Below are 24,477 nucleotides of genomic sequence, written 5' to 3'. Positions count from 1 at the left end.
ACTCTCTGGTAGAGTGCTGTTGTTCAGTCAGTGGTTAGCCTGCGTGTCTACAGACGTCTGGTAGCCTATTCCGAAACATGTTTAATCGGACCACCATGGCATCATCGGGGGTAAGAATAAGTACATTAATAACAGTGTCCTAACATCATGAATGGTGCCATCACCTCGGCTGACATCACGTCCTTTACTTGTTGAAACCCAGCTTTACTTGCTGGACCCCCAGCAGCCAATATTTGTGTTATAATGTTCACGAATGTTCAAGACTTGTATAGCAGATCTACAAGCTCATATGAGCTAGTATATCTGCTATTTTTGAATAGCCAAAGTTTAAAGGTTAAAGTGGTTAAAATGATTGTGATGCTACATTAACTACTTTTGCTGGGGACCCCCTAGAACACCCCCAAGGACCCCACTTTGAGAACCAATGGCCTGATGCGAGGTTAAGTAAAACATAGCAGTCGCTCGACTCTTCATTCAAGTGAATCCATGACATTTAACGTGTGAGATTGTCCACTGTCCTTCTCGGGTTGTTTTGCTGTGTCATCTGGGCTAGCTCACTCAGAGAGGCTAACGCTAGCTAGATGCTAATATGAACCATCGGCTAACGACGAAGCTATCTATGAAAGATGGGTGGTAACTCCTCACTTCTACTAGTAATAAAATAGTACATAAAATGACCACTCGCACGTTTTCACGTCATTTGATCAACGGACTTGCAAAAACAATAAGAGACACACGTGAAACAATGGCGAGACGCAACATTTCGGTAAAATTCCTAGAGGTCGGTTAAGGGACAGGATAGAAAGGTAAACACAGGAACAGGAAGTGGTCTGTGGACCAACTGTTGCCAGATTTTGCGACAAAAATAAGCAAACGGGTCTATGAAAACAAGCCCAAAAGAAGCGACTAGGCACTGCAGCTATTTAGAAATAGCTTTTAGATCAGATATTTAAAACAAAAATATAATAATAATCTGGAGAATAGATAGAAAACAAATCTTGTATGGGGCAGACAGTCCCTGGTACAAAATATTGTATATACTATTATTAAACATATATACATTACATACATATTAATCTGGGGGTCCTTGACATGAAAATGTTTTAGAACCACTGGTTTAAACAACATTTAGGAAGTAAGACCAAAATAAGCAACTACACTTTAGAAACGAGCCCAAAAAAACGTAACCAAAAAGCAAATTCTCCTTCTATAGCACAGCCACCAAGGAATGGAATAGTCTAACCCCATCCCTCAAAAAATGCAGTTCGCTGGGCTCATTCAAAACAGCCCTAAAAACTCATCTTTCTGGAGGCCGAAAGAGGAGCTAGTACCAGTTTCCCTGTAGACAGACGACCCCCCCCCCCTCCTCTTTTTTGTACATATTTTGTATTTCCTCATGCTTTTTTTTGTATATAATTTTTATTTTTCCATGCTTCCCCCCCCCCTTTTTTTTTGTACATTTATTTTTCATTTAATTTTTTCATGCTTCTTTTTTTTTGTACATAGTGGTATTTTTTCTGTATTATCTGTATTTTCATGTTGATTTTTGAACTGTTTGGTTGCTACTATATATGTCTATGAAATTAATTCAAGGACCCCAACGGAAACAAGTCCGCAAGGACTTTTTTGGCCGGACCTTTTAGACAAAAGTATTATAAATGTAACTGTGTTGTTTTACATTCTTTTGCCTAATAAAAAAAAAAAAAAAAAATTCAAACCCGTCCAATGTCCATAGAACCCGTCCCGCACTGTACTGTAGCAATATCTACAAGCAACTTTACAGAAAAACAAGCCCAAAGTCGCTTATATTAAGCGGACATGGCAACCCTGCCGCAAAGCCTGTGTTAAAATAAAAGATCTGGCCAACAGCTTCCTCTAGAGGCATGACATAGTAATAATAATAATAATAATAATAATAATAATAATAATAATAATAATAAGTGTAATAATAATAATATTCATTTTTTTTTTCATCTATGTTTTAACAGATCCACAGGATGACCTTTCCACTGCCATTCTGAAACAGAAGAACTGTTTGATGAACCTACTAATGAGGACAATAGAGTGTTCTCCCTCTCTCAGACAGGTAGCAATTTGAAATGTGTATCATCAACGCCCTGATGCCCTGACATGTTCAAAATGCTGTGATCATAAACTGGTTTACGCATGGATATTGTTTTTTTTCTGATTCACGTGGTGCATCCGGCTTTGTCGGGCGTCTATGCGAACACAATTGGTGTTCGGGGGGAGGGAAGCCGGGCGAGGAGGGTGATAATTGTCACTGCATGTATTCCTACGGGCTGGGGGGTGGCACATATCAGCAGGGAGTGTTGGGAGGGAGGAGTAGGACGAAGGCAGTAGGATACAACAGCAGTGACAACATAGAAATGTGTGGGGAGGAATTAATTGAGAAAAAGGGGGTTAAATTGAGAAAAAGGGGGTTAAAAATAATTGGCTACCCTAAATTAAGAAAACGGGGAAAGAAAATAGAATGAAAGGAAAATTGTGAAAATAGCCGATCTACAAGCTTCACAACGTGCTGCTTCGCGCCGCGTTGTGAGCTTACAGAACAGCTATTTTCACTGCTTAGGTGTGACAGTCTTGTATGATGAAGTAAGGTATTTATTCATTTACGAAAAAACATAAACATTTGAAACATGGAGATACGAGGTTTCCACCCGACAGCAACGCCATGACACAGCCTTGACTGAAAGTGTGTTTGAATCTGCCTTCAGACCAAGAACGGCAGCAGTTCCGTGGAGATTCCAGGATGTTTTCTCCAGCGTTCCACTTCAGGTCCATTTGGATAATCATCCCCCTCCTGCTGCTGTCACGCTGTGTCGCTGCAAGGGACTCCAGTGGTAAGTTATCTCTTAACTTGTCTCCACATCTATTAGACATGCCATTTTGTGTGTGTGTGTGTGTGTGTGTGTGTGGAGGGTAGGTGTAATAATAAGCATTATCATACCAAACTTGACCAAACACCGGGTTTTAGTGTGTGTAGTTCAACTGTAATATCTACCCACAACAACATACTGTACATGCACGCATGCACACACACACACACACACACACACACACACACACACACACACACACACGCATTGACGTCGAAACGTTGCCACATTTATGTGCCTGCACCCTGTTAATAAAAGACAGGCTTCAATTGTCAGAGTTTGATCAAGAGCCTTCTTTCTTCATACGGTGCTGATGTGTGTCTTGATGTTTGTACATACAGAGGAGCTGCCATCACCACAGCCTGTCTACGTTGACAACTCTTCACTGAGCTGGACTCCTGCAAGTCAACACAACGCTGTCACCAACTACACTGCACAGTACCGGAGGTACGGCAACACAAACGATGTCATCTACACTGTTGAACTACACAGGGACATGGAACCATTAGCATTGGGGTCTGTTTTAACAAGTAGAATTAAGACATCCAGGCTTGACGAAGTCTAGTCAGTGTATCCTGTCTTATTCTGTTTCATGTCTGCCAAGCAGGCATGCAATGCTCATTTGGTATGTTCTTGCACATACAATGACTTGACGCGCACGTCGCTTAACACCTACACTGCAAGTCACACAATGGACAATTGATATGCATCTAGGCTTATTCCTATGTTAATTCGCTAGGTGTGAGTCGGGAGCCTTTGAAAACTTTGTTGAGGTGCGAATTTAAAGTAGTTTTAAATCTATGCGTGTGCCTGCGTGTGCTCCTGGTCAAATAGGTTCCGGCACGGCGTGCAAGGCCGTCCAGTGAGCATTGCACCCCTGCTGCCAAGCCAGGTTTAGTTGAGGTGCAGCGAGGTGAAGCCAGGTTAAATTCATATGAATGCAGGTCCACGGCTTCCTTCAAAATGAAGAGGTTGATCAATGATTTTGTTTTCAACAGCCCTCAAGTTCAGTAACAGATGTACTGATCCTGAATCAGAGAAGCATGCTTATGAGGAAGCAAATCATATTATATAATATTATTAATATATAAATGATGCACAGAATAAAACTTCTGCTTAATCCACGGTCTTCTAGACTCTAGATCAGTGGTTCTCAAAGTGAGGTCCAGCGAAATTAGCATCACGATCAGTTTAACCGCTTAAACCCTATTTTATACTCTTTTTTTTTTAATGGCCACTGTACAAGCTCACAACGCGTTGTGATGCGACACATTGTGAGCTTGTAGTTCTGCTAATTTTCATTTTCTTTCTTTTTTTAAACATAAATCTTCATCGGCACAAAATATTTTCAGGTGGGGGTGGCCAAATACATATTAGTTTGGAGGTCCTTGACATGTTTGAGAAGTTTGAGAACCAGTGGTCTAGATTTTGTGAAACGGGCCATTGTTGTAACAATTGAACTACGTAGGGCCACAATATGGGTCTACTGTGGGAGTTTAATCATGATTGATGTTTATTTTTCATTCTCAGCTTTGACTCCAAGTCTTGGAAGGATGTTGCATCGTGTGTTGAGACACACCTGACTTCCTGTGATGTGTCAAGTACTCAGGAAGCGGCAGAGTATGAGTGTGTGGAGCTGAGGGTCAAAGCACAGGCACACAACCTCACCTCCCAACCTGCTGAAGCCTGCAAAAGACTGGGTATTTGTGTGTGCATGCGTGTGCGTGTGCGTGTGTTCCAAAACAATACATATTTCTCAATGGATGGTGTGAGAAACTAAATCCTATATCCATATTTTGTGTGTGTGGATACATACTGCCTGTACCGACTGTTGGACTCAGTTAAAGCTCAAATATATTTTTCCATTCTCATTGAAGCAGTATGTATCTCTTCCAGGCGACTCCTGCAGCCCATCTGTGCATCTGAGTGCCGGGTCAGGCTATCTGTCTGTACAGCTGAACAGTAGCCTGAGGGAGCATGCTGCTTACAGGGTTTACTATGGCCTGGAAGGACAGCCATTGCAGGTGAAGTGAGACACCTCTATAGTATAACAATGTCTAATTAAAATAAATAATTGTATGTGTGGAAAACACTGATAATGGTTACTTTTATGGTTTTACTATTATAATGTTACAAAATCTGGGAGATTAACTTGGTCCAAATTTGTTTGGATAATAATATCAGCTAAATGTGTAAAATCCTGAAATCAATATGTTTTTGGTCTGGTGGGGATACTGGATCTAATATTCAGTTACTGTCCATACAGGAATATGAAAAACATGAAGCCTCCAACTCCTCGGTGACTATCAGGGGACTGGCTGAGGGACAGACATACTGTGCATATGTACAGTTTTTACTCCATAATAAAACGTTTGGTCCTCCCAGCTGTCTACAGTGCGTCGCAGAGTCAGGTAAGCCTAGGTTAAGGTCAAAAGAAGGGAATGTCCACACACAATATACTACTGCTCACCCATGCTTTGTTGGAAAACAGTGCTGGAGCTAAATTATTCAAGTTAACGAAGCCTATGGCCAAATTCCAATACCCCGACTTCCACAGTCGCTCACTCCACTCGTGCATTAGTCCCGCCTCCGAGCAAGGAGAGGATTATATGCGCGTCCGGAGGAATCAAGTCGGCTGGACTGACAGCCACATTCCTCACTCCTGCCGGCTTCCCCCCTCCTACCGAGCCCTGGTGCATTGGCTGAGAATTGAACCTCAGTCAACTGCATGGTAAGCAGCTAGGCTGACTCTATACCATCAATGCTACAGAGCTCGATAGCAGGGGACAGATGACAGAAGGATTCCTGGTTTAATAAGCTCTTATTTCCCAGTGTCATATATATATAGAACCATATAGTAAGTAGAGTTAGGAGGTTTCCAAAATGTTAAACCGTTGGAAATGCCCCCCAAAAAACCCTGGTACTCGGTTGAACCATTAAAATAAATAAACGTGGCCAGCGGCTGCATTACTTGGACGAAGATGACTAGCCTGGTAAACCCTCCCTCCGGAAATCTCAATTCCATTTCATTTCAGGAGTGAGTCTGGCATGATCCGCCTTTCTGCAATATTGGCTCTGTATGCCAAACGGCCGGGCCTATCAGCGTCGTCGCTCATTGTTCTGTGATTGACAGCTTACGTTGGCCAATCAGGTGGCGAGTTCGAGTGAGCCCAAAACACGAACGGCAGCCATCTTTTTCTTGTGCGGCCAATTCTCCGCTATTTTTTTACTTCAAAAAGCTCTCTAACTTCTATTTTGAGGCACGGAATTTACTTATAAGATATCGTTTGGATAGAATTTAGTTGTTTAACTTCATATATGTGGTCAATTAATCATGACAAAGCCTATTTAAAAAAAAAAAATTAGAGAACCGGTAGGGGCGGGCAGTGACACCATTGTACCCGAAAAAGGCAACCCATTTTGGGTATGGCTGTCTCAAAAGTCCCGTCGCGTCACATTAAGACTGGTGAACTGCTGATTGGCTGAAGGGGAAAAATTATCATTGGCTGAAGGGGTTGTCAGTCAACGGTATTACTCCCGCCCAACTCCAGCACAGCCAATATTGCAGACAGGCGGATCATGCCAGACTCACTCCTGAAATGAAATGGAATTGAGATTTCCGGAGGGAGGGTTTACCAGGCTAGAAGATGACAGCTGTTTAACTGAAACGCAGTCAGAGGCTGCTATTACGGTCTATCGCCACAAGATGGCTCCTTTCCTCAAAGCACACTAGTCTACATACATGCCCTTGAGGCTTGCTTCAGAATTCCACCACACTCCTGGGCAAAGCCGCGCCCCTTGAACCCAAACACGCCGCCTTGAGTGACAGCGAGGTGTCCAAACACGCCCCACGGCCGTCTCTATGAGAACATAGGCTAACGCAGTTCAAGGCGATGACGCCACGCAATTATTATATTTATACTTATATATTACATAAACGCCTGGTCGGTTGCCACTCTTAGTTCTTTCTTTTAGATCGCCTAAAAACACCCTTCTGTTTGCTGCTGCCTTTCACAGTTATTATTTCCCCCTTTTCTCTTCTGGGCGATTTTCCAATGAATGCAAGTTTAGTCTGAAGTAGTTGCGCTTTTTAGTCTAGCTAAATTGTAGGATAATATAAAGTAGGTCTGGGCTATATGCCACCCAATGTAATACAATGTAGAATGGAGTAGCCTATATAACACCTGCATCTTTCTAATTAATTAACATGCCTCATCATCTTTCTGCTATAGGGCTGGCAAAGTTCGCTTGGGTGGGGGAGTGATTTGGGGGGCGTGGCCAAGATTCACCATGTTGGTTGGGTCACTACCAGTCTACAGACCCATCCAACAGGGTACACTACTATATAGCTAGTACACACAGCGGTACATCCAAAGAATTACATCAACAATGTTAAAAGCCAACTGCAAAAACAAACTTTCAAATGTATAAAATGTATAATCATTTGAAAATAGCAGATCTACAAGCTCAAAATGCTTGTAGATCGGCTATTTTCAAATGGCCGAAATGTATGGGCTGAAGTGGTTACTGTATGTTTTGTAATAATAATCAAAATCTACAAAGTAACCACTGTAAGTCAACGTCACATGAAGGTGTCTTATTTGAAAACAAGGTACATTTACAGGTTACTATGTGTATAAAAAAGGAACCTCATCAGGCTCAAAGAGGAGTAAAATGGTCTCTGCCCATCCATATTATAATGTGATCATTAACAAGTGAGGCAACTGGTGATCTGATCATCATCATCAGGATTCAGTTATATTTGCATTGAATGAAAGCACTGCATAATGATAGAATGGCCTATGCATTTTAGCCATGTGAAAGAATTCGGTTCTATTTGCATAAAATCACTTTATGTCGAAAGACTATGTATTTTATTTGAAAACATTTACAGGTTACTATGTGTATAAAAAGGAACCTCATCAGGCTCAAAGAGGAGTAAAATGGTCTCTGCCCATCCATATTATAATGTGATCATTAACACGTGAGGCAACTGGTGATCTGATCATCATCATCAGGATACGGTTATATTTGCATTGAATGAAAGCACTGCATAATGATAGAATGGCCTATGCATTTTAGCCATGTGAAAGAATTCGGTTCTATTTGCATATAATCATTTTATGTAGAAAGACTATGTATTTTATTTGAAAACATGTACAGGTTACTATGTACATAAAAAGGGAACAGATAATGTATCTACAGAGCATAACCTCATATCTGCTTTTACTATGCAGAAGGGTACTATTACAAATAGTTTCAGAACCACACTGGTGCACAAGTTAGTCAGATCACAGCATGCTCAGACAACTTTGTCAAGGATTGTCATGTCCTGCCCACTCCTGGTTTATGCTAGCCTGATTATCAGCCTGTTTGGAACCAGGCTAGGTGTATGCATCAGAGTGATGGGTACCCTACCATTTAATATATGGTACTTGTTGCGTATAGTGCCTATAACCCTCTCTACATGGATCCTGAGGTGTGCTATCTTGCGTGTTTCTTCCACGTCTTTTTCTGTCATCTGGGCTGTCAGACAACCAAGCCATGCATCGTCTCTTTGTTACGTCGGGAGACCTGGCTGGCTTCCATTTGGGAATGCGGTGAAAAGTTAGTCCGTTGTCCATTTTAGCCCCTTTATTCTCAACTTGTCGATGGTGAGAAGCCATGGAACAGTTTTCATACAACAATTCATTCCCATTTTGGCGAAACACTAATGAAAGAGCACTAACTAGCAGGCTACTATTAGCGAAGTGAAGGGAGATGTCGACCCCACCGACCGGGGGCGGGGCTAGCCGCAGCCGCGGAGCGACACCAGCCTTGCCAGCCCTATTGCAGCTATTGTTGAGTTCAAAATAATAACAGATAGGCTTATAGAGAACTACAAATAGATAGGCAGAGAGCTACGCCTATTTGTAGAATCACTTCTACAAATAAAAAAAGAATAAAAAAAATACTTGCATGCATGTATATACAGTATAACCACCTGCCTACCTGTTCACAATTTATCTACTGCTGGAGCCCATATTATGTTTCAATAATATATATATATATATATATATATATATATATATATATATATATATATATATATATATATATATATATATATATATATATATATATATATATATATATATATATATATATATATATATATATGTATATGTATATGTATATGTATATGTATATGTATATATATATATATATATATATATATATATATATATATATATATATATATATATATATATATATATATATATATATATATATATATATATATATATATATATATATATATATATATATATATATATATATATATATATATATATATGTGTATATGGAAAATCGCCCAGAAGAGAAAGGGGAAATAATAACTGTGAAAGGCAGAAGCAAACAGAAGGGTGTTTTTAGGCGATCTAGAAGAAAGAAATGATGTGCAGCTCGCAGAGCTAGTTCAGGCAGGCAACTCAAGGCAGAGCGCTAGTCACATGCACTCTTCCCCTGATCTGGGCGGTTATTTAAACTTCTCTGCCTACCTGTTCATTCTGGCTTCTCTCTCTGGCTGCGCTGTCTCCTGCCGTATCATCTGCTGTCTGTCGCTTACCTCACTGTATGCTGCTGCCCATGAATATTCTTTATCCAACCGCCTCCCCGGCATCCACCTGTAGGCTCTGTTTCTAGATCTCCATGGGGGTCTTAATTCATTCCCTTTAAATTCTATTTGGCATGTAACATTTATTAAAATGTTCATGCTTACAGGGAATGAATAGATTCAGAGCCCTGACGCCAAACTATGCTTCATATATCTATGCACAAGTATGCTCAATAAAAATATATTCTAAATCTAATCCAAGAGTTGTCTGACTGAACTAAGAGTGTAATATAAATCTAATATAAGTATAAATCTAATATCGCCTTGATATCATCATATATCATAGAGGACGGCCGTGGGGGCGTGTTTGGACGCCTTGCTGTCACTCAAGACTGCCGTGGGGGCGTGTTTGGGTTCAAGGGGCGCGGCCTTGCCCAGGAGTGTGGTGGAATTCTGAAGCACGCGCCCTTGAGACAAGTTGTAATCTCAACTTTGGTCTGTTTTGATCTCACTCCCTGTAGTTCGGCAACACGGGTCGCTCCTTTCCTTTGTTTGTCTACTACATCCCTCCTCCGCCACCAGTATCTGCAAGTCCTCTCTAACTTTGTTATATAGGTCCAGTGTACCCTTCTTTGAAAATAACTTTCTCCCATATACTCTCTCCCAGGTGACTCCTGCAGCCCATCTCAGCAGCTGAGTGCTGGGCCAGGCTATCTGTCTGTACAGCTGAACCGTAGCCTGTGGCAGCATGCTGCTTACATGGTTTACTATGGCCTGGAAGGACAACCAGTGCAGGTCAGACACTTAAAATGCCCAAATAGATTCTATGTAGGGAAAACACTGATTGATAGTGGTTGCTTGTATTATAAATGTTATCTAGGAATTGAACTTGGTCCAGGTTGGTTTGGATAAGAATGACGGATAAATGTGTGAAATCATGATGCCAGTATGGTATAATGATCGTTTTGGTCCAATATTCATCTACTGTCCATACAGGAATACAATTCCACCTCCTCAATGATGACTATCAGAGGGCTGGCTGAGGGAAAGAAATACTGCGCCTACGTCCAGTGTTTCCTCCACAACAGAAAGTTCGGTCCTCCCAGCTGTCCTAACTGTGTGCTCATACCAACGTCAGGTAAGCCCAGAAAATGAAAAAAGGTTGTTTTCATGAATGCACTTGGTGGAACACACTGTTCCTCGTGGTTTCCGTACCCTGCTTAACATACAGTAGTGCTAGTGCAGCGACAGGGATCACCCAGTCCCACCCAGCTTCCCTCCTGCGAAACGGCCAATTGTGTTCATACCCAGGCAAGCGGGAGGATTAAAAACTCCTAGTCTCCACGGTAGTATTAACCTTAACCTTGTGCACCTGAGCGCCCTATGGTACGGTCATTTTGAGTGGGAACCCTGTTAGAACTTGGAGCCTGCTGTGTTACATAGTTGGCTTCTCTGTTGCTGCTCACTTGGATGTTTTCTTCTCTCTGTCCCATACCCACGTGTGTGTGTACTGATGTGTGCACGCTGATGCAGTGCAAAGAAAGTACAGTATTTCCGCTAAAAGTGTGAGTAAGGACTTTAAAATTGGGTTCGGACAACGCACTCCATATTTGGGCATAGTTGCATTGGGAATCATTTATATGTTATGGTGACATGAGCGTGACATCAGAGGTCTGCCCTCCGGCCAATTTTACTTTAAGATAGTATCCGTGTGTTTATTTTCAGGGGGAACCCTGAAGCTGTTTGGAATAATCATGGCGGTGTTGGTGGGGGTCGGCTTGTTAGTGGTGATGATCATCGTTTGGGGTGTCAAAAAGTGGCGCAAATCTCTGGTACAAACGGTAGGTACAATAATACAACGCACACTAACACACTGTGCGTTTATGTAGTTAATTGTCCCAGTGAACAGAAGATGTTATTACTAACAACGATAATTGCCATTATGATTATTATCATAATGATAAAAGCTCTAGCTCTAGCTCAAGGTGCTTTTACAAGTAGCACAGTGCAATGATGACATATTGACATAACCCAACTGTCATGAAGTCACTCGACATGTTGGTACTCCGATAAACACAATTTAGATCTATATACCTTTTCATGTGAAAATAATTCATTCATTCATCCAAATTAGTGTCCAATAATAACACACATCTGAATGAAAGAAGAACTTGGTGTTGTCTTTTTTATCTTCACTTTCCCCTTATGTCTCTGTCTGCCCCTCCCCGGCGGCTGCCAGCTTGTTGACCACTTCTCCAACAGCGGGAACGAGAACAAGTACAACACCAACATCGAACTGGGTTTGATGTCCAAGGAAACCAGCATAAACCCAAAGGAGGAACAGGCTTTGATGTCCAAGGAAACCAGCATAACCCAAAAGGTGGAACAGGGTTTAGTGTCCAAGGAAACCAACATAGTAACCCCAAAGGAGGAACAGGGTTTGATGTCCGACCAGGAAACCAGTTAGGCAGCCGGCCAGACATTCCTACAGACAGGTCTCTTAACTTCCCCAATTTTCAAAGATAATAGAAACATTATTTGAAGAAAATAATAATACAGACATATCGCAGTGAAGAGAGCCAGCGACTTCCCATTCCTTGGAGTTCACATCGCTGGGACAAACACACTGAACAGGCGGTGGGGAGGAAGGCGCCTCTACTTTCACAGGTGACTGAAGAAGTTCAGCATTGGTCCTGTGGGCCTTTTACATAAGTACCACGAGAGCATCCTGACTGACCGCATCAATGTTCCCTGGTATGGGAACTGTGCTGATCAGTGGATGCAAGCTTCCTTCTATACAGGATATATCAGTGGTGTGTTCTACCGTGTTACGCTATATACATAGTATGACGTGCAGTATTTTTTGAAAAAAAGCGTAGCCCTCTACTAACCACTTCATCCATTGACCACGCACAAGCGTAACCGCGACCATGCGCAGGGAATGATTATCGTATGCCCTCCGAAGAAAACCTATAACACACCACTGGGATATATACTGTATGACCGACATTGTGTCAGAAAAGCCACAGACTTTTACAGATGCTCCCAGGTGGCAAGTAATGTGTCTGCGCTACTGCCTTAAATGTAATGTAATGTTGTTGTCAGTATAAACACAGGAGCACAACCAGAGTTCCTGTTTAACATGAAATAGAGGTCGCACCCCCAGAGACAAAAACAAAAATTGTAATTTTTATCGAATGGGTTCCCATATTGGGTGGTGAGTAACTTTGTAGCAACAGAGCCACTAAATCAGTGGTTGTCAATCTTTTTTGAGCTCTGGACCACTTTTGTAACAATCCTCAAGTACCACCACAACAGTATGTATATATTTAGTACATAAGAAGACATACTGTATCACAGTCATTTCGATGCATTTTTTAAAATCAATATTTTGCATTAATCCTCTGAAATAGTTGCATGCGATGTCGCGCGCCAAAAATAGCCAATCCTTAAACTCAGAACACGTTGCAGTGTGATACATGGTGAGCTGGTATATTGGCTATTTTCAGTGTGAGACAAAGTATGTCAAGGCCTTAACAGTCAACATTTAATTTGATGGACTGCAAAATGAAACATTTTCTATGCATTTAACAAAGGCAAACATTACAATACATATTTTTAAACATTTTAAAACATTTTCCCATGGACCAATATGGGATGTCCCTCGGGTGATCTTAACACATCCTACAAGGGGGTCATACAAGTCTTAAACTGGAAGTGAGGTTTTTGACAATTACAGTCTGCCATTATTTTTATATTGTTTTTAATGTTGACACGCAATCCACGAAACGCTCAATCAGATCCCGCACTCTCAATAGCCACTCTGCTGAAGAATTCACTAACACATTTACTCATCTCAGTAAGGCCGTGACATTCCCCACTCAGACTAATGATTTAGTTGGCTGTTTATATCATTTACGTTGGTCAGCCATTGATTTGGTTGCTCCTTTTAAAACCAAATCTATTTCTTCATGTAATACTGTACATCCCCCTGGATGAATGAAAGCATTATGTGGCCTTAAAAGAGTTTGATTGATTGATTGATGTACTTTATTTAGTAAGACATGAGAACAGTTATGGGAGTACAAATTCACAATACAAGGTCTACTAAACTGGAAGGCTCATTAAAGCACTAAGCTTGTTTAAAATGAGATCCCCAGAGTGAAAAAATACTAGACTGGAGGTTCATTACTTACATTTGAAAGAATTGCTTTTAACTTTTATCAGACAGTGAAGGAGGCAGATTTATCCCCTATCTTACTATTAGGAATGGGAGTAATCCCAGAGCTCTGTTTTCTACAATTGATAAACTGGTCAACCCTGCGCCTGCCGTTGTTCCAGTCTTTCCAAGGTTAATGTGAGACTACTTAGATCTTCAGACAAAGGCCTTCTCATTGTCCCTATAACGAGGCTGAAAACAAAAGGTGATGGCGCTTTTGCAGCGGTAGCCCCCACTCTCTGGAATGAATTACCACTGTCCCTAAGAAATGCCAGTTTTGCAAACATTTTGGTTTGTAGTGTTGTTTATTTCTATGTATTGTTTATTTATATGCATTATTTTTGCTGCTCTGTTTGTAACTTATTTTTTTATTGTTCTATTTTAATGTGATGTTCTTTATTTTAGTTAATTTATTGTACGGCACCGTGTATATAAATACATTTACCTTACCTTACCATATCCTTGCTCATTTTGCATCTTGTTTACATTTGCATTCTGCATCTCATTTATTTTACTCTCTGCATCTTATTTGTTTATTCATTTATTTGATTTATTTAACCCTCTGCATGTTGTGACCTTCATACCTGACGGCCAGCTCCAGCACAAAACACAAATATTGAGTCACTGAGTCACTTGTAGAGATGTACCGATTCCGACTCCAGTGTGTAATAAAAAATAAATCTAGGACCGTGTTTCTCAAAGTGGGGTCCAGGGACCATCTGGTTTCCTTGATGGGGTTCCAAATGGACCCTTACAGGTCTGTAACTCTGAGAGTTATGGGGGGTCCTTGAAATTAAAGGTTTGAGAACCACTGATTGAGGAATAAATAGAAATCCCATTAATAATATTGTTAATGTGCAGCTACAAGATAGTCAAATGATGAGTTATTATTGTAATGAGAGAGAGAGGGAGAACAACGCACTGCATTGTCCTTTCTGAAACATTTTGTTAAAGGCCCGCCGGTATGGTTACGTGAAATTCATACATTGACGAGTGTTTGGAAATTCATTAGTAAGGATTTCTAACTGCTTGTTCCTTGTGTTTTCATTCTCAAGATGTGAAAGAAATGTATTGGACTGTAAACATAATTGCAATGCAGTGAATGTATGATGTGAACAAAAGATGAATGATTGTTGTTCACATTATCAGACGAGTAACTTACATTTGGCTACAATGACAACAAAGGACTGTTTTTATTGCTCTTTGGTTAAATACAATAGTTGTATTGAGATGCATTTGTAATGTATGTGACTTTCTGAGTATGACAGGAGATGCAGTCGGCCTTGTTTAGTGTGATTCTTCCACAGTCTTGCCAAGACCCTCCACTAGAGGAGACTGTTGTGTCACATTTTGGTATACAAAGTTTAACCAGGCTGCTTTTTCAGTCAAGGCAGCTGGGCGGTGGAACTGTGTACCAACTGGAGAGTGAATAAATGTCTATTTTTGTAATATATACTGTAGTGCCTCCTACTCTGTTTGCCTCAACATCCAGATTGATCCTGGCCTTGAACTGCACTGGAATATCACCAATGTGCTTACTGTTTATTCTGGTTGATAGGTGAATAAGACATGTTAAGTGGAAATGACAGTGCCTCATGTGTGAGGCAGGCACTGCACAGTCTTGGCATTTTTGTTTTAATCACTTCATTATACTTGTTTTATACCAAGTGATACTTGGTATAAACATACTCTGCTGATGTCCTGAATATATGCTAACACTGGCTTATCTGGCACATTCATACGCGTAATGAACGCTTAATTTATGATTAACTAATACATTATTTAAGAATTAATTCATCATAAATGTATTATGAATTCCTTGTCTTCATCATCAATTAATGTTGGAAGTAACTATGACTTAACCAAAGTAATATGTCATTAAGAATGTTATTCCACTGTTACTTGATACATGAATTCATATGCGACCATATTATGGGCCACATGTGGTGTTTGTGTATCGGCGTATGTATGTTCGGTGGCTTTTATGCCCAGGATGAGAAGACTACTCATAGGCGGGCAGGTTAACATTTTGTGTATTCTCAGATAAGTTACAGTTTCCATTTTGCATCCTGCAGTCTGAGTCATTGTGGAAAGTCAAGAGTGCATTGCATGGTCAGTACTGTATATACACAATCACACATCTTATGTCAACCGCAATGTTGCGTTTTAGTCTGAACTTTCCCCCTGCTGCTAAACCCCGGTGAACATCCTGTGTGTGTGAGTGAGTGTGTGTGTGTGTGTGTGTGTGTGTGTGTGTGTGTGTGTGTGTGTGTGTGTGTGTGTGTGTGTGTGTGTGTGTGTGTGTGTGTGTGTGTGTGTGTGTGTGTGTGTGTGTGTGTGTGTGTGTGTGTGTGTGTGTGTGTGTGTGTGAGAGAGGGCACTCATTTCAGTTTTCGAGTAGGTGTTTGTGGGTTTCTGTCGTTGTCAAGGTGATTTCTCTGTTTCAAAGTGGAACAAAAGGTTTATTGTACAGAAACCAGGCATTGTGTTTCTGAGAAAACAGAACTTAGAACTACGTCCTGTACCTGTACAAGACATACTGTAACCCCTTGGCCTTCAACCTGCAGCAGGACAACTTGATTTAATTCAGAATTCAATGCATTACGAAACATATCGTCTTTGTCGTGTGGAAACCACATTATGTCCAAAACTGTTACTTTTCAGGATTAAAATTGAAAAGTATCAAAAATAGCAGATCGACAAGCCCAAAACGCGTCGCTTCGTGCCTGCTACTTTTGACGCTTTCGTGTGACGCTGTAGTATGTATGATCAATTAAATAGGGCATTATTGATTTACGAAAGAACACAAAAGTTAGAATATGGAGTTAAGAGGTTTCTCTCTGCCTTTGTTGTTTTTCTGTAAAGTTGCTTGTAAATATTGGAACTGTAGGTTGTGTTTTTTTGGGCCTGTTTCTAAAGTGTAGTTGCTTATTTGGGCTTGTTTTTACTAATGTGGTTTAAACCAGTGGTTCTCAAACATGTTCATGTCAAGGACTCCCAAATTGATATGTCCGCGTATCCCCATCTAAAAACGTTTTGTGCCAGGGACCTCCATACAAGATTTGCATTGTTAAAATGTTTTTAAAATATTTCAAATTTTCCACTTTTTTCCCCAAGATCTTTTTGAAAATAGCAGATCTACAAGCTCACAATGTGTCACATCGCGACGCATTGTGAGCTTGTAGATCGGCTATTTTCAAATCGCCGATGTGTATATAGGTTTAAAGTGCTCATGTGTTAATCGCTTCTTTCCGGCTTGTTTCTAGACCTGGTTGCTTATTTCTCTCGCTAAATCAGGCAACACTCGTCACGTTCCAGATTTTGCCCACATGGTGAAGAAAGGGAACTTAGAAAGACACTTTAGGACAAACCACACTCCATTTCACTAGATGTTTCCAGCCGGCAGTGAATTGAAAACAATATATATGAATAAGTGATATAATGAAGTTCCCTATTATTCATATTAGACTATTGACAATATTCTGCCTTTGGATTGTTTGTTTGAATGATCAACCTATAATCAAACATTAAAGTGGTGATGGTGATTATCACTGTCCAGTTGTGTGTTTTGCCAATTATGTGGGGGCCCACTTGCAATATCCTCACAGCCCGCCAGCGGGCCCCGACCCACAGGTTGAGAACCAGTTTTTTGATTGATTGAAATTTTTATTAGGCAAAAGAATGTAAAGCAACACGGTTACATTTATAAAACTTTTGTCTAAAAGGTCCGACCAAAAAAGTCCTTGCGGTCTTGTTTCCGTTGGGGTCCTTGAAATAATTTCATAGACATATATAGTAGCAACCAAACAGTTCAAATCAACATAAAAAAAAACAGGGGGAAAAAAACACTATGTACAAAAAAAGCATCATGAAAAATAAAATAAAAGTATATACAAAAAAAAGGGGGGGAGGGGGGTCATCTGTCTACAGGGAAACTGGTACTACCTCCTCTTATGGCCTCCAGAAAGATGAGTTTTTTAGGGCTGTTTTGAATGAGCCCAACGAACTGCATTTTTTTGAGGGATGGGGTTAGGCTATTCCATACCTTCCATACAGTCTAATCATCCCTGCCAATGTCACATTCTGCCTCTCACCAGCTATACTTTGTCCTCAATGTACAAGCAAAGAAGATGGTTAAAGTCTCATACAACAGACACTAGGCAGTGTAAACGCAACATTACACAACCTGGTGGAGCTTTGTGAGGAATGCCCCTTTCTAGATGAACCCTTTACAGTAACACAACACCCTGCATCGCATCACATCTCATCTCACACACACACACACACACACACACACACACACACACACACACACACACACACACACACACACACACACACACACACACACACACACACACACACACACACACACAGGGGGCCATGCCACTCTGCATCTTAAACACCTCGAGCCTCTTACACTTCCTCTGTGGTAAAGTGCCTATTGGTTAGTCTGGTGTGCACGCGCGCGTGTGTGTGTGTGTGTGTGTGTGTGTGTGTGTGTGTGTGTGTGTGTGTGTGTGTGTGTGTGTTCTAGCGCCAGGCTATAACAGACTGTACAGCTCAGACTCAGACAAGTTCTGAAACAGTGAAGACCATTTAAAGACAACACACATTCTGGACAAAGTGAGTAAGATTACATTTAAACCATATTGGATTTGAAAGTAAAAGTCAATTATATTAAAATCTGATAATGTAGTTATAATGCATAATATCGTCTTTGTCAGGTGGAAACTTCAGGATTTTTCAAAAATAGCAAAAAAGTAGCAGATCTACAAGCTTCGCGCTGCGTTTCGAGCTTGTGGATCTGCTACTTTTGATGCATTTGTGTGACGCTGTAGTATGACCAAGTAGGGTATTCATTTACGAAAAAAAAACTAAAAGTTAGAAAATGGAGATAAGAGGTTTCTACCCGACAGCAACGATATATATATATATATATATATATATATATATATATATATATATATATATATATATATATGTATATATATATATATATATATATATATATTTTAACTTTTGTGTGTTTTTTTTTTGTTCTCTTACATGCTTCTTTACTGTTTGATTATTATTTTTTATCTGCTGTGATTTTTTTTATATCTCTGCTGTCCCCCTCCTTTCTCTTCTTCTCCCTTTCTGACAAAAATATGTCTTTTTTTTTAGACCTGTAAACCTGTGATGTGGCAATAAAGCTGATTCTTGATTGTTGATTCTTTAAGACACATTTGTGGCAACAAGCCATTGATGGCACAGCAGCATGTGAGGTACGATGGAGGAGCCAGGAGGGAGGAGAGGCAGGAGGTGAAAGGAGAGACAGAGGAGAGCGTGGTGTACATCAGAGACAGAGACCCAGGAGGAGGCTCACAGGAGGAGGAGAAGGAGGCGACCAGAGATCAAGGTACCAGTGGTGGAAAGTAACTAAGTACATTTACTCAAGTGCTGTACTTAAGTATAATTTGATCTATTTTTACTTTACTGGAGTATTTTCAATTTTCAGTACTTCAATTCTACTCCACTATATATCAGAGACAAATATTGTACTTTTACTCCAATTATTTGAAAACTTTTGTTACTAGTTACTTTGTAGATTTTGATTATTATTAAAAAACACACATTAACCACTTCAGCCCCAGATACTTTGGCAATTTGAAAATTGCAGATCTACAAGATCACAACGCGACGCATTGTGAACTTGTAGATCAGCTACTGTATATTCAAAAGATTTTAATACATTTTATTGACATTCTGCATAATGAGTACTTTTATTTTTGATACCAATGCTTTTGTGCTTTTACTCAAGTAAAAAAATGTATACCACACTTTTACTTGTAACAGAGTATTTCTACATTGTGGTATTGATACTTTTACTTAAGTAAAATATTTGAGTACTTTTTCCGCCACCGCAAGGTACACACTGACACAGGGGTTCCCTAACCTTCTTCAGCTGAGACCCAAAACATCATTCTGTTTTCTCCCCGTGACCCAAACTTACAAAAAATATGCATTAATAAAAGCTGCATGTAACTTTCCTCTTCTACCCCGGATTTGAACCCGGTTTCCTGCGCAATTCCTGACATGTTTTACCATTGAGCTAATAGAGCCTGCCTGCTTGCTTATTGGGGATACATTGAATCTTGACCATCAGGTCAAAATTCGTGTCAGATCCTGTGTCTAGGTGAGACATGACCTTTGATACGATCTGAATGTCTCAATAGAAGAGCAGGGAGACACAATACAACCACCCCAATTGTAACAAAAGTATTATCATACTCTACCATACAGATTGGACAAAATTACATTTTATTCATTAAAGAAGAGTTACATAGTGCCGCATCATGGCGCACTTTGAAAAGTTTAAAAAAAGTTGTAAAATGTATGGCATGTTCTGTTTTTGAAAATGTCTTTAATTCTTTTGAAAAAAAAATTTATTCGTTATTTCTGAAAATAGCATTTTTTTAATTTGAGAAAATACTTTTTAAATAATACATAGGCCTTCAAAGGACGCTTTTCCCCCCTTTTTGTTATTTTTTTCCTGCAGCTCAACTTGTTTTAACCACTAAAAGTTCTATGAAATGAAACATTGAAGCTGATCATATTAAAGTCCAACTCTATTGTCCTATTTTTGTCCAGTTGTCCAGAGAGAACTCATCATCCACAGAGACATCCTCAGAGCAGCTGCAGTGTGTCTGACACTGCTGTGTGTTCTACTTGCAGTGAGAACCACAGACATGGCCCTGGACTGTGAGTATCAGGTGGTACAGATGTATGTACCGATATGTTTTCCTTCCCGACACCGATTCCGATAACCATGACTTGCGTATCGGTCGATACCAAGTACCGATCCGATACCAATGTGAAATAATAGAGAAACAAAAATGGACCCTTGCAGGTCTGTAACTGAGAGTGTACAAATGGAACCAAATGGACCCGTAGTTATCGGGGTCTAGGAATAAATCCCATTCATAACAATAATGTAAATAGTACAGTAAGAGTATAAAACAGTAGTGCAACATCAACTGAAGCATTCAAAATATTACTGTTAATGAAATATCATCATGTGATAAATTATCGGTATGGCATAGACGACTGGCATACTCGTTGATACCGATACCAGTATTTTAGGCAGTATCGGAAGCTCTTGCGATACTGGTATCGGTATCGAAACAACTCTATCAGGTGGTCAAAGGTCAAATTCATGCACGTACAACAATAAAATGAGACTTGTGTCGCACAAATGAATCCTACTGTACTGTACAGTACAGTAGGATAGTAGCACTGTTGATAGTGTCACATGAAAACACTGTTTTCATGGGGGTTTCTTCTTCTCAAAGCTTCTTTTTCCAGATGATTGATCTCATCATGAACTGTATTTATCATCACCTTCTGGTCCATTTGCAGATCATTCAGACAATAACCAGACCAACTACAACGATGTGATCGCGGAGAGAGACCACTTATACGCCAAATACAACCGCCTGATCCTGGAGAGAGACCAACTGCAAAGCGAAGTCAACCAGCTTAAGAGAGAGAACGCAGGTACGGAAGAGATGTTACAAAAACAAATTGAAGGAATATTAATGTGTGTGTATTAATTAGTGTGTTATTGTTAATATTTGTATTATTGTCCAATTAGTTTTACCACAACATGGGAAGAACAATATATGAAATGTAGATAGATCTGTATTGATACTGTGGGGGGAATACAGTTGTTAATGGCAGTACAGCAGTAAAAAACACCAGAAACACTCATTGATTCTACTAATATATCAAATTGTTTCCGAGGCTTTGGTCATGGAAATATATATGAACAAACTGTCTGTCTGTGACGGTTAACTGCACAACTGTACTCTTTGAGGTTAACAGTTGACGGTGACAGTGTGTCAGCTTATATATTTTACTCCAGCAATGTCATGTTGAGACAGCTTTCTGTCCTGAAATATGGCGAGCAGCAAAATCCTAGGAAAAACAAATATCTGTCAAATGTCTGTGGTCACATGTGCAAGAAGAGTGTGACTGACATTAGAATTGATTGTCAGTGCTTCGAACACCCATCAGTCAAATCCTTGTTTGATGTTTTAGTCAAGTCGTGTCCCGGTGGATGGAAGAAGTTTGGACGCAGCTGTTATTACACTTCTACTGAGAAAAAGATCTGGGAGCAAAGTCGAGAACAATGTGTGCAGACAGGAGCTGATCTGCTGGTCGTTAACAGTAAAGAAGAGCAGGTTAGTGGACCTGTGTACCTACCTGTATGCGTGCGTGTGTGCGTGCATGTGTGTGTGTGTGTGTGTGTGTGTGTGTGTGTGTGTGTGTGTGTGTGTGTGTGTGGGTGCGTGCATGTGAGTCCACTCCAGGTGTCCATCATTCACATAGATCAAGGGTTCCCAAACTTTTCAGGCTGCGACCCCCCAAAATAATCCTATTTGAACTGGGGACCCCCCACCCTGTCAAGCATTTGGAATTGTAGGCATTACATTTAGTTTGACTTAGTTCCACAGATAAATATTGTGAAAATAGCCGATCTACAAGCTCACAGTGCGAGGCGTTGTGAGCTTGTAGATTGGCTATTTTCACAATGTTTGCCTCATTCTTATATAATATTTGACAATTTGGAATACAATTTTTAATTGTATTAAATTAAACTAAATTGTAACTTTATAAATGTGCAGATACCCTGTATACACATACCGTATGTTGGTTTGTTTACTGTTGAGTGAGAAAACAATGTTGCACATTAAGCTAATCATCTGGGGACCCCCCAAAATTATTTTCGGACCCCCCTGGGGGTCCCAACCCCCAGTTTGGGAACCACTGACATAGATGAATGGGATGCATTTGTAATTCTGTGATTATAGTGAAAATCCGAATATCTTAATGAAAATTAATGATGGTTCAATCATGGAATAATCAGGAATTCATCAGAGGATTGGTCCATGGGTCTGGGGGAGAATCATGGATCGGTCTGAAAAAGACGGAGGCAAAATGGACGTGGGTGGACGCAACGCCACTGACAACACAGTGAGACATTTTAGATGTTTTTTCTATTGTAATTCTATCAAAGTCACTGTATACGTGAGTGACTGGGTGGATGTGGATACAATAATATGATGTACGTATCTGCAGGTACTGGGGAAGTGGACAGCCTAACGACGATGAAGACTGGCACTGTGCAGCATACGGGCACAGGGAAGGAGAATGGGAAAATCGCTCATGTTTTTATCAAAGAGCTTGGATCTGTGAGAAGTGATGTTTACTTAATTGATGAAACCAATTAAATCATTTAGCATAGTAGGCTATTCTGCTGTTGAAGTTAAACAGTAGTAATTGATAGCAGTGATTGATGAGAAAAATATGCAAAAAGGTTATTGTTCAGAATTACAAACCACACCAATAATTGCATTAATACAAACCACCTTTTAGTATGAATTAGCATGGCTATTTGCTTAGCTTTAATGCACAATTAGTAATTTAGTAAAAGGGATAACAAAAATGTATGAAACTCATATAGATGTTATTGTGTTTTTTGTTGTTTGGGAATCTTTGATTGATTTCCTTTTCTTTTTGTTGTTGTGCATTTGTGAAAAAATAAATCGTTGTATATCATTGTTTATTGAACAGTGATTTCCTTTATTTTCTGATCTTTCTATTCAACTTGTTTTCACTTGTGTAGTGTGATTTGAATTATTGTACATTTTTATTGTTGTTTTGAGTTCTCCCCAGTAAGGCTACATTGACCACCTTGTGGAAGCTAATGGGGATCAAATGCCTTGATGCTTTTAATGTTGTTCTACTGTTTGATTACTAAGTCTGTGTGTTGTTGTTTTATTGACTGTTCTGTTTTGCTGTTTGTTCTGACCTGTAAAGTTGTTTTGAAATGTGCTATATCATATGAATTAGTTTGATTTGATTTGATTTGAAATAAAGAATAAAGAATTTGGTACTGAGGATAACGCTGTTGTTCACTACAGTTGAGCATTCAACACCATTGTGTCTCCAGTATTGCCAGACTTTCCGAGAGAAATAAGCAGCCAGGTCTATGAAAACAAGCCCAAAAGAAGTGACTTTAGACCACATATAGACCACATTTAGAGCACTTCAAACCTATACGTACAAGCGTGTGACGCGTTGTGAGTTTGTAGATCTGCTATTGTCAAAAAAAAACTTGAGGAAAACAAAGTGCAAAATGTGGAAAATTATTGAAACATTTTAAAAATACAAATCTGGTACAGGGGTCCCTGGCACAAATTATCATTTCAGATGTTGGTCCGTGGACAAATGCACATTACTTTGGGGGTCCTTGACATGAAAATGTTTGAGAACAAATTATGTTTAAACAATCATTTTTAAAAAATGTCAGTAAGCCCAAATAAGCAAGTAAACTTAAGAAACAAGCCCTAAAAAAAAGCAACCCACAACTACCAATATATACAAGCGACTTTACAGAAAAACAAGCCCAACGTCGCTTATAATAAGCAGACATGACAACGCTGGGCCAAGCTCATCCCCAAGCTCAGAGAGCCAGGATTCAACACGGCCCAATTGCCCTTAGTTTCAGATAGTTTCCAGAGTGGGTTTGCTAGTTTCACTTGTATTGTTCAAAAGTGTTATTATAATGTAAGCTTGTACATCTGCTATTTTTGAATAGGCAACATTATAAATGGTTAAAATGACTGTACTGCTATATTAACCACTTTTGATGGGGACCCCACTTTGAGAACCACTGTTGTAGAGGGGAAGACTCAGCAACACACATAGGGAACACG

At 39.9% G+C, this 24,477-nt stretch overlaps 2 protein-coding genes across 2 annotated transcripts; both read left to right on the top strand.

Annotated features, from left to right (window-relative positions):
* LOC308085380 (uncharacterized protein) lies at nt 1-15,167 on the top strand. The gene is made up of 11 exons (XM_080428528.1): nt 1-110; nt 1,989-2,086; nt 2,736-2,861; nt 3,239-3,344; nt 4,428-4,597; nt 4,794-4,921; nt 5,164-5,308; nt 10,163-10,290; nt 10,492-10,633; nt 11,221-11,336; nt 11,735-15,167. The coding sequence occupies exons 3-11, from the start codon at nt 2,771-2,773 to the stop codon at nt 11,960-11,962; spliced, it is 1,254 nt and encodes a 417-aa protein (XP_080284654.1). The 5' UTR covers nt 1-110; nt 1,989-2,086; nt 2,736-2,770; the 3' UTR covers nt 11,963-15,167.
* Nucleotides 15,168-18,200: 3,033 nt separating this feature from the next.
* On the top strand, nt 18,201-23,447 carry LOC308085025 (uncharacterized protein). Its single transcript, XM_080428041.1, has 7 exons — nt 18,201-18,340; nt 18,937-19,115; nt 20,348-20,458; nt 21,116-21,253; nt 21,797-21,939; nt 22,626-22,732; nt 22,838-23,447. Exons 2-7 carry the CDS (start codon nt 18,962-18,964, stop codon nt 22,959-22,961), a joined length of 777 nt encoding a protein of 258 aa, XP_080284167.1. The 5' UTR covers nt 18,201-18,340; nt 18,937-18,961; the 3' UTR covers nt 22,962-23,447.
* Nucleotides 23,448-24,477: the final 1,030 nt, after the last annotated feature.

This window comes from Gymnoscopelus braueri, assembly GCF_963280865.1.
Source record: "Gymnoscopelus braueri genome assembly, chromosome: 5".
Classification (NCBI taxonomy): domain Eukaryota; kingdom Metazoa; phylum Chordata; class Actinopteri; order Myctophiformes; family Myctophidae; genus Gymnoscopelus; species Gymnoscopelus braueri.
The sequence above is the reverse complement of the archived record's forward strand: the minus strand, read 5'-3'. Positions and strand labels throughout refer to the sequence as shown.

What these genes read in the sequence shown, in the direction of transcription:
- LOC308085025 (XM_080428041.1), top strand. Translation starts at nt 18,962, where the DNA reads ATGGCACAGCAGCATGTGAGGTACGATGGAGGAGCCAGGAGGGAGGAG. An exon ending in TTAACAGTAAAGAAGAGCAG is followed by an intron (nt 21,940 to 22,625) that starts GTTAGTGGACCT and finishes TGGAATAATCAG; the next exon opens with GAATTCATCAGAGGATTGGT. An exon ending in GCAACGCCACTGACAACACA is followed by an intron (nt 22,733 to 22,837) that starts GTGAGACATTTT and finishes ACGTATCTGCAG; the next exon opens with GTACTGGGGAAGTGGACAGC.
- LOC308085380 (XM_080428528.1), top strand. Translation starts at nt 2,771, where the DNA reads ATGTTTTCTCCAGCGTTCCACTTCAGGTCCATTTGGATAATCATCCCC. An exon ending in TGGAAGGACAGCCATTGCAG is followed by an intron (nt 4,922 to 5,163) that starts GTGAAGTGAGAC and finishes CTGTCCATACAG; the next exon opens with GAATATGAAAAACATGAAGC. An exon ending in GCAAATCTCTGGTACAAACG is followed by an intron (nt 11,337 to 11,734) that starts GTAGGTACAATA and finishes GGCGGCTGCCAG; the next exon opens with CTTGTTGACCACTTCTCCAA.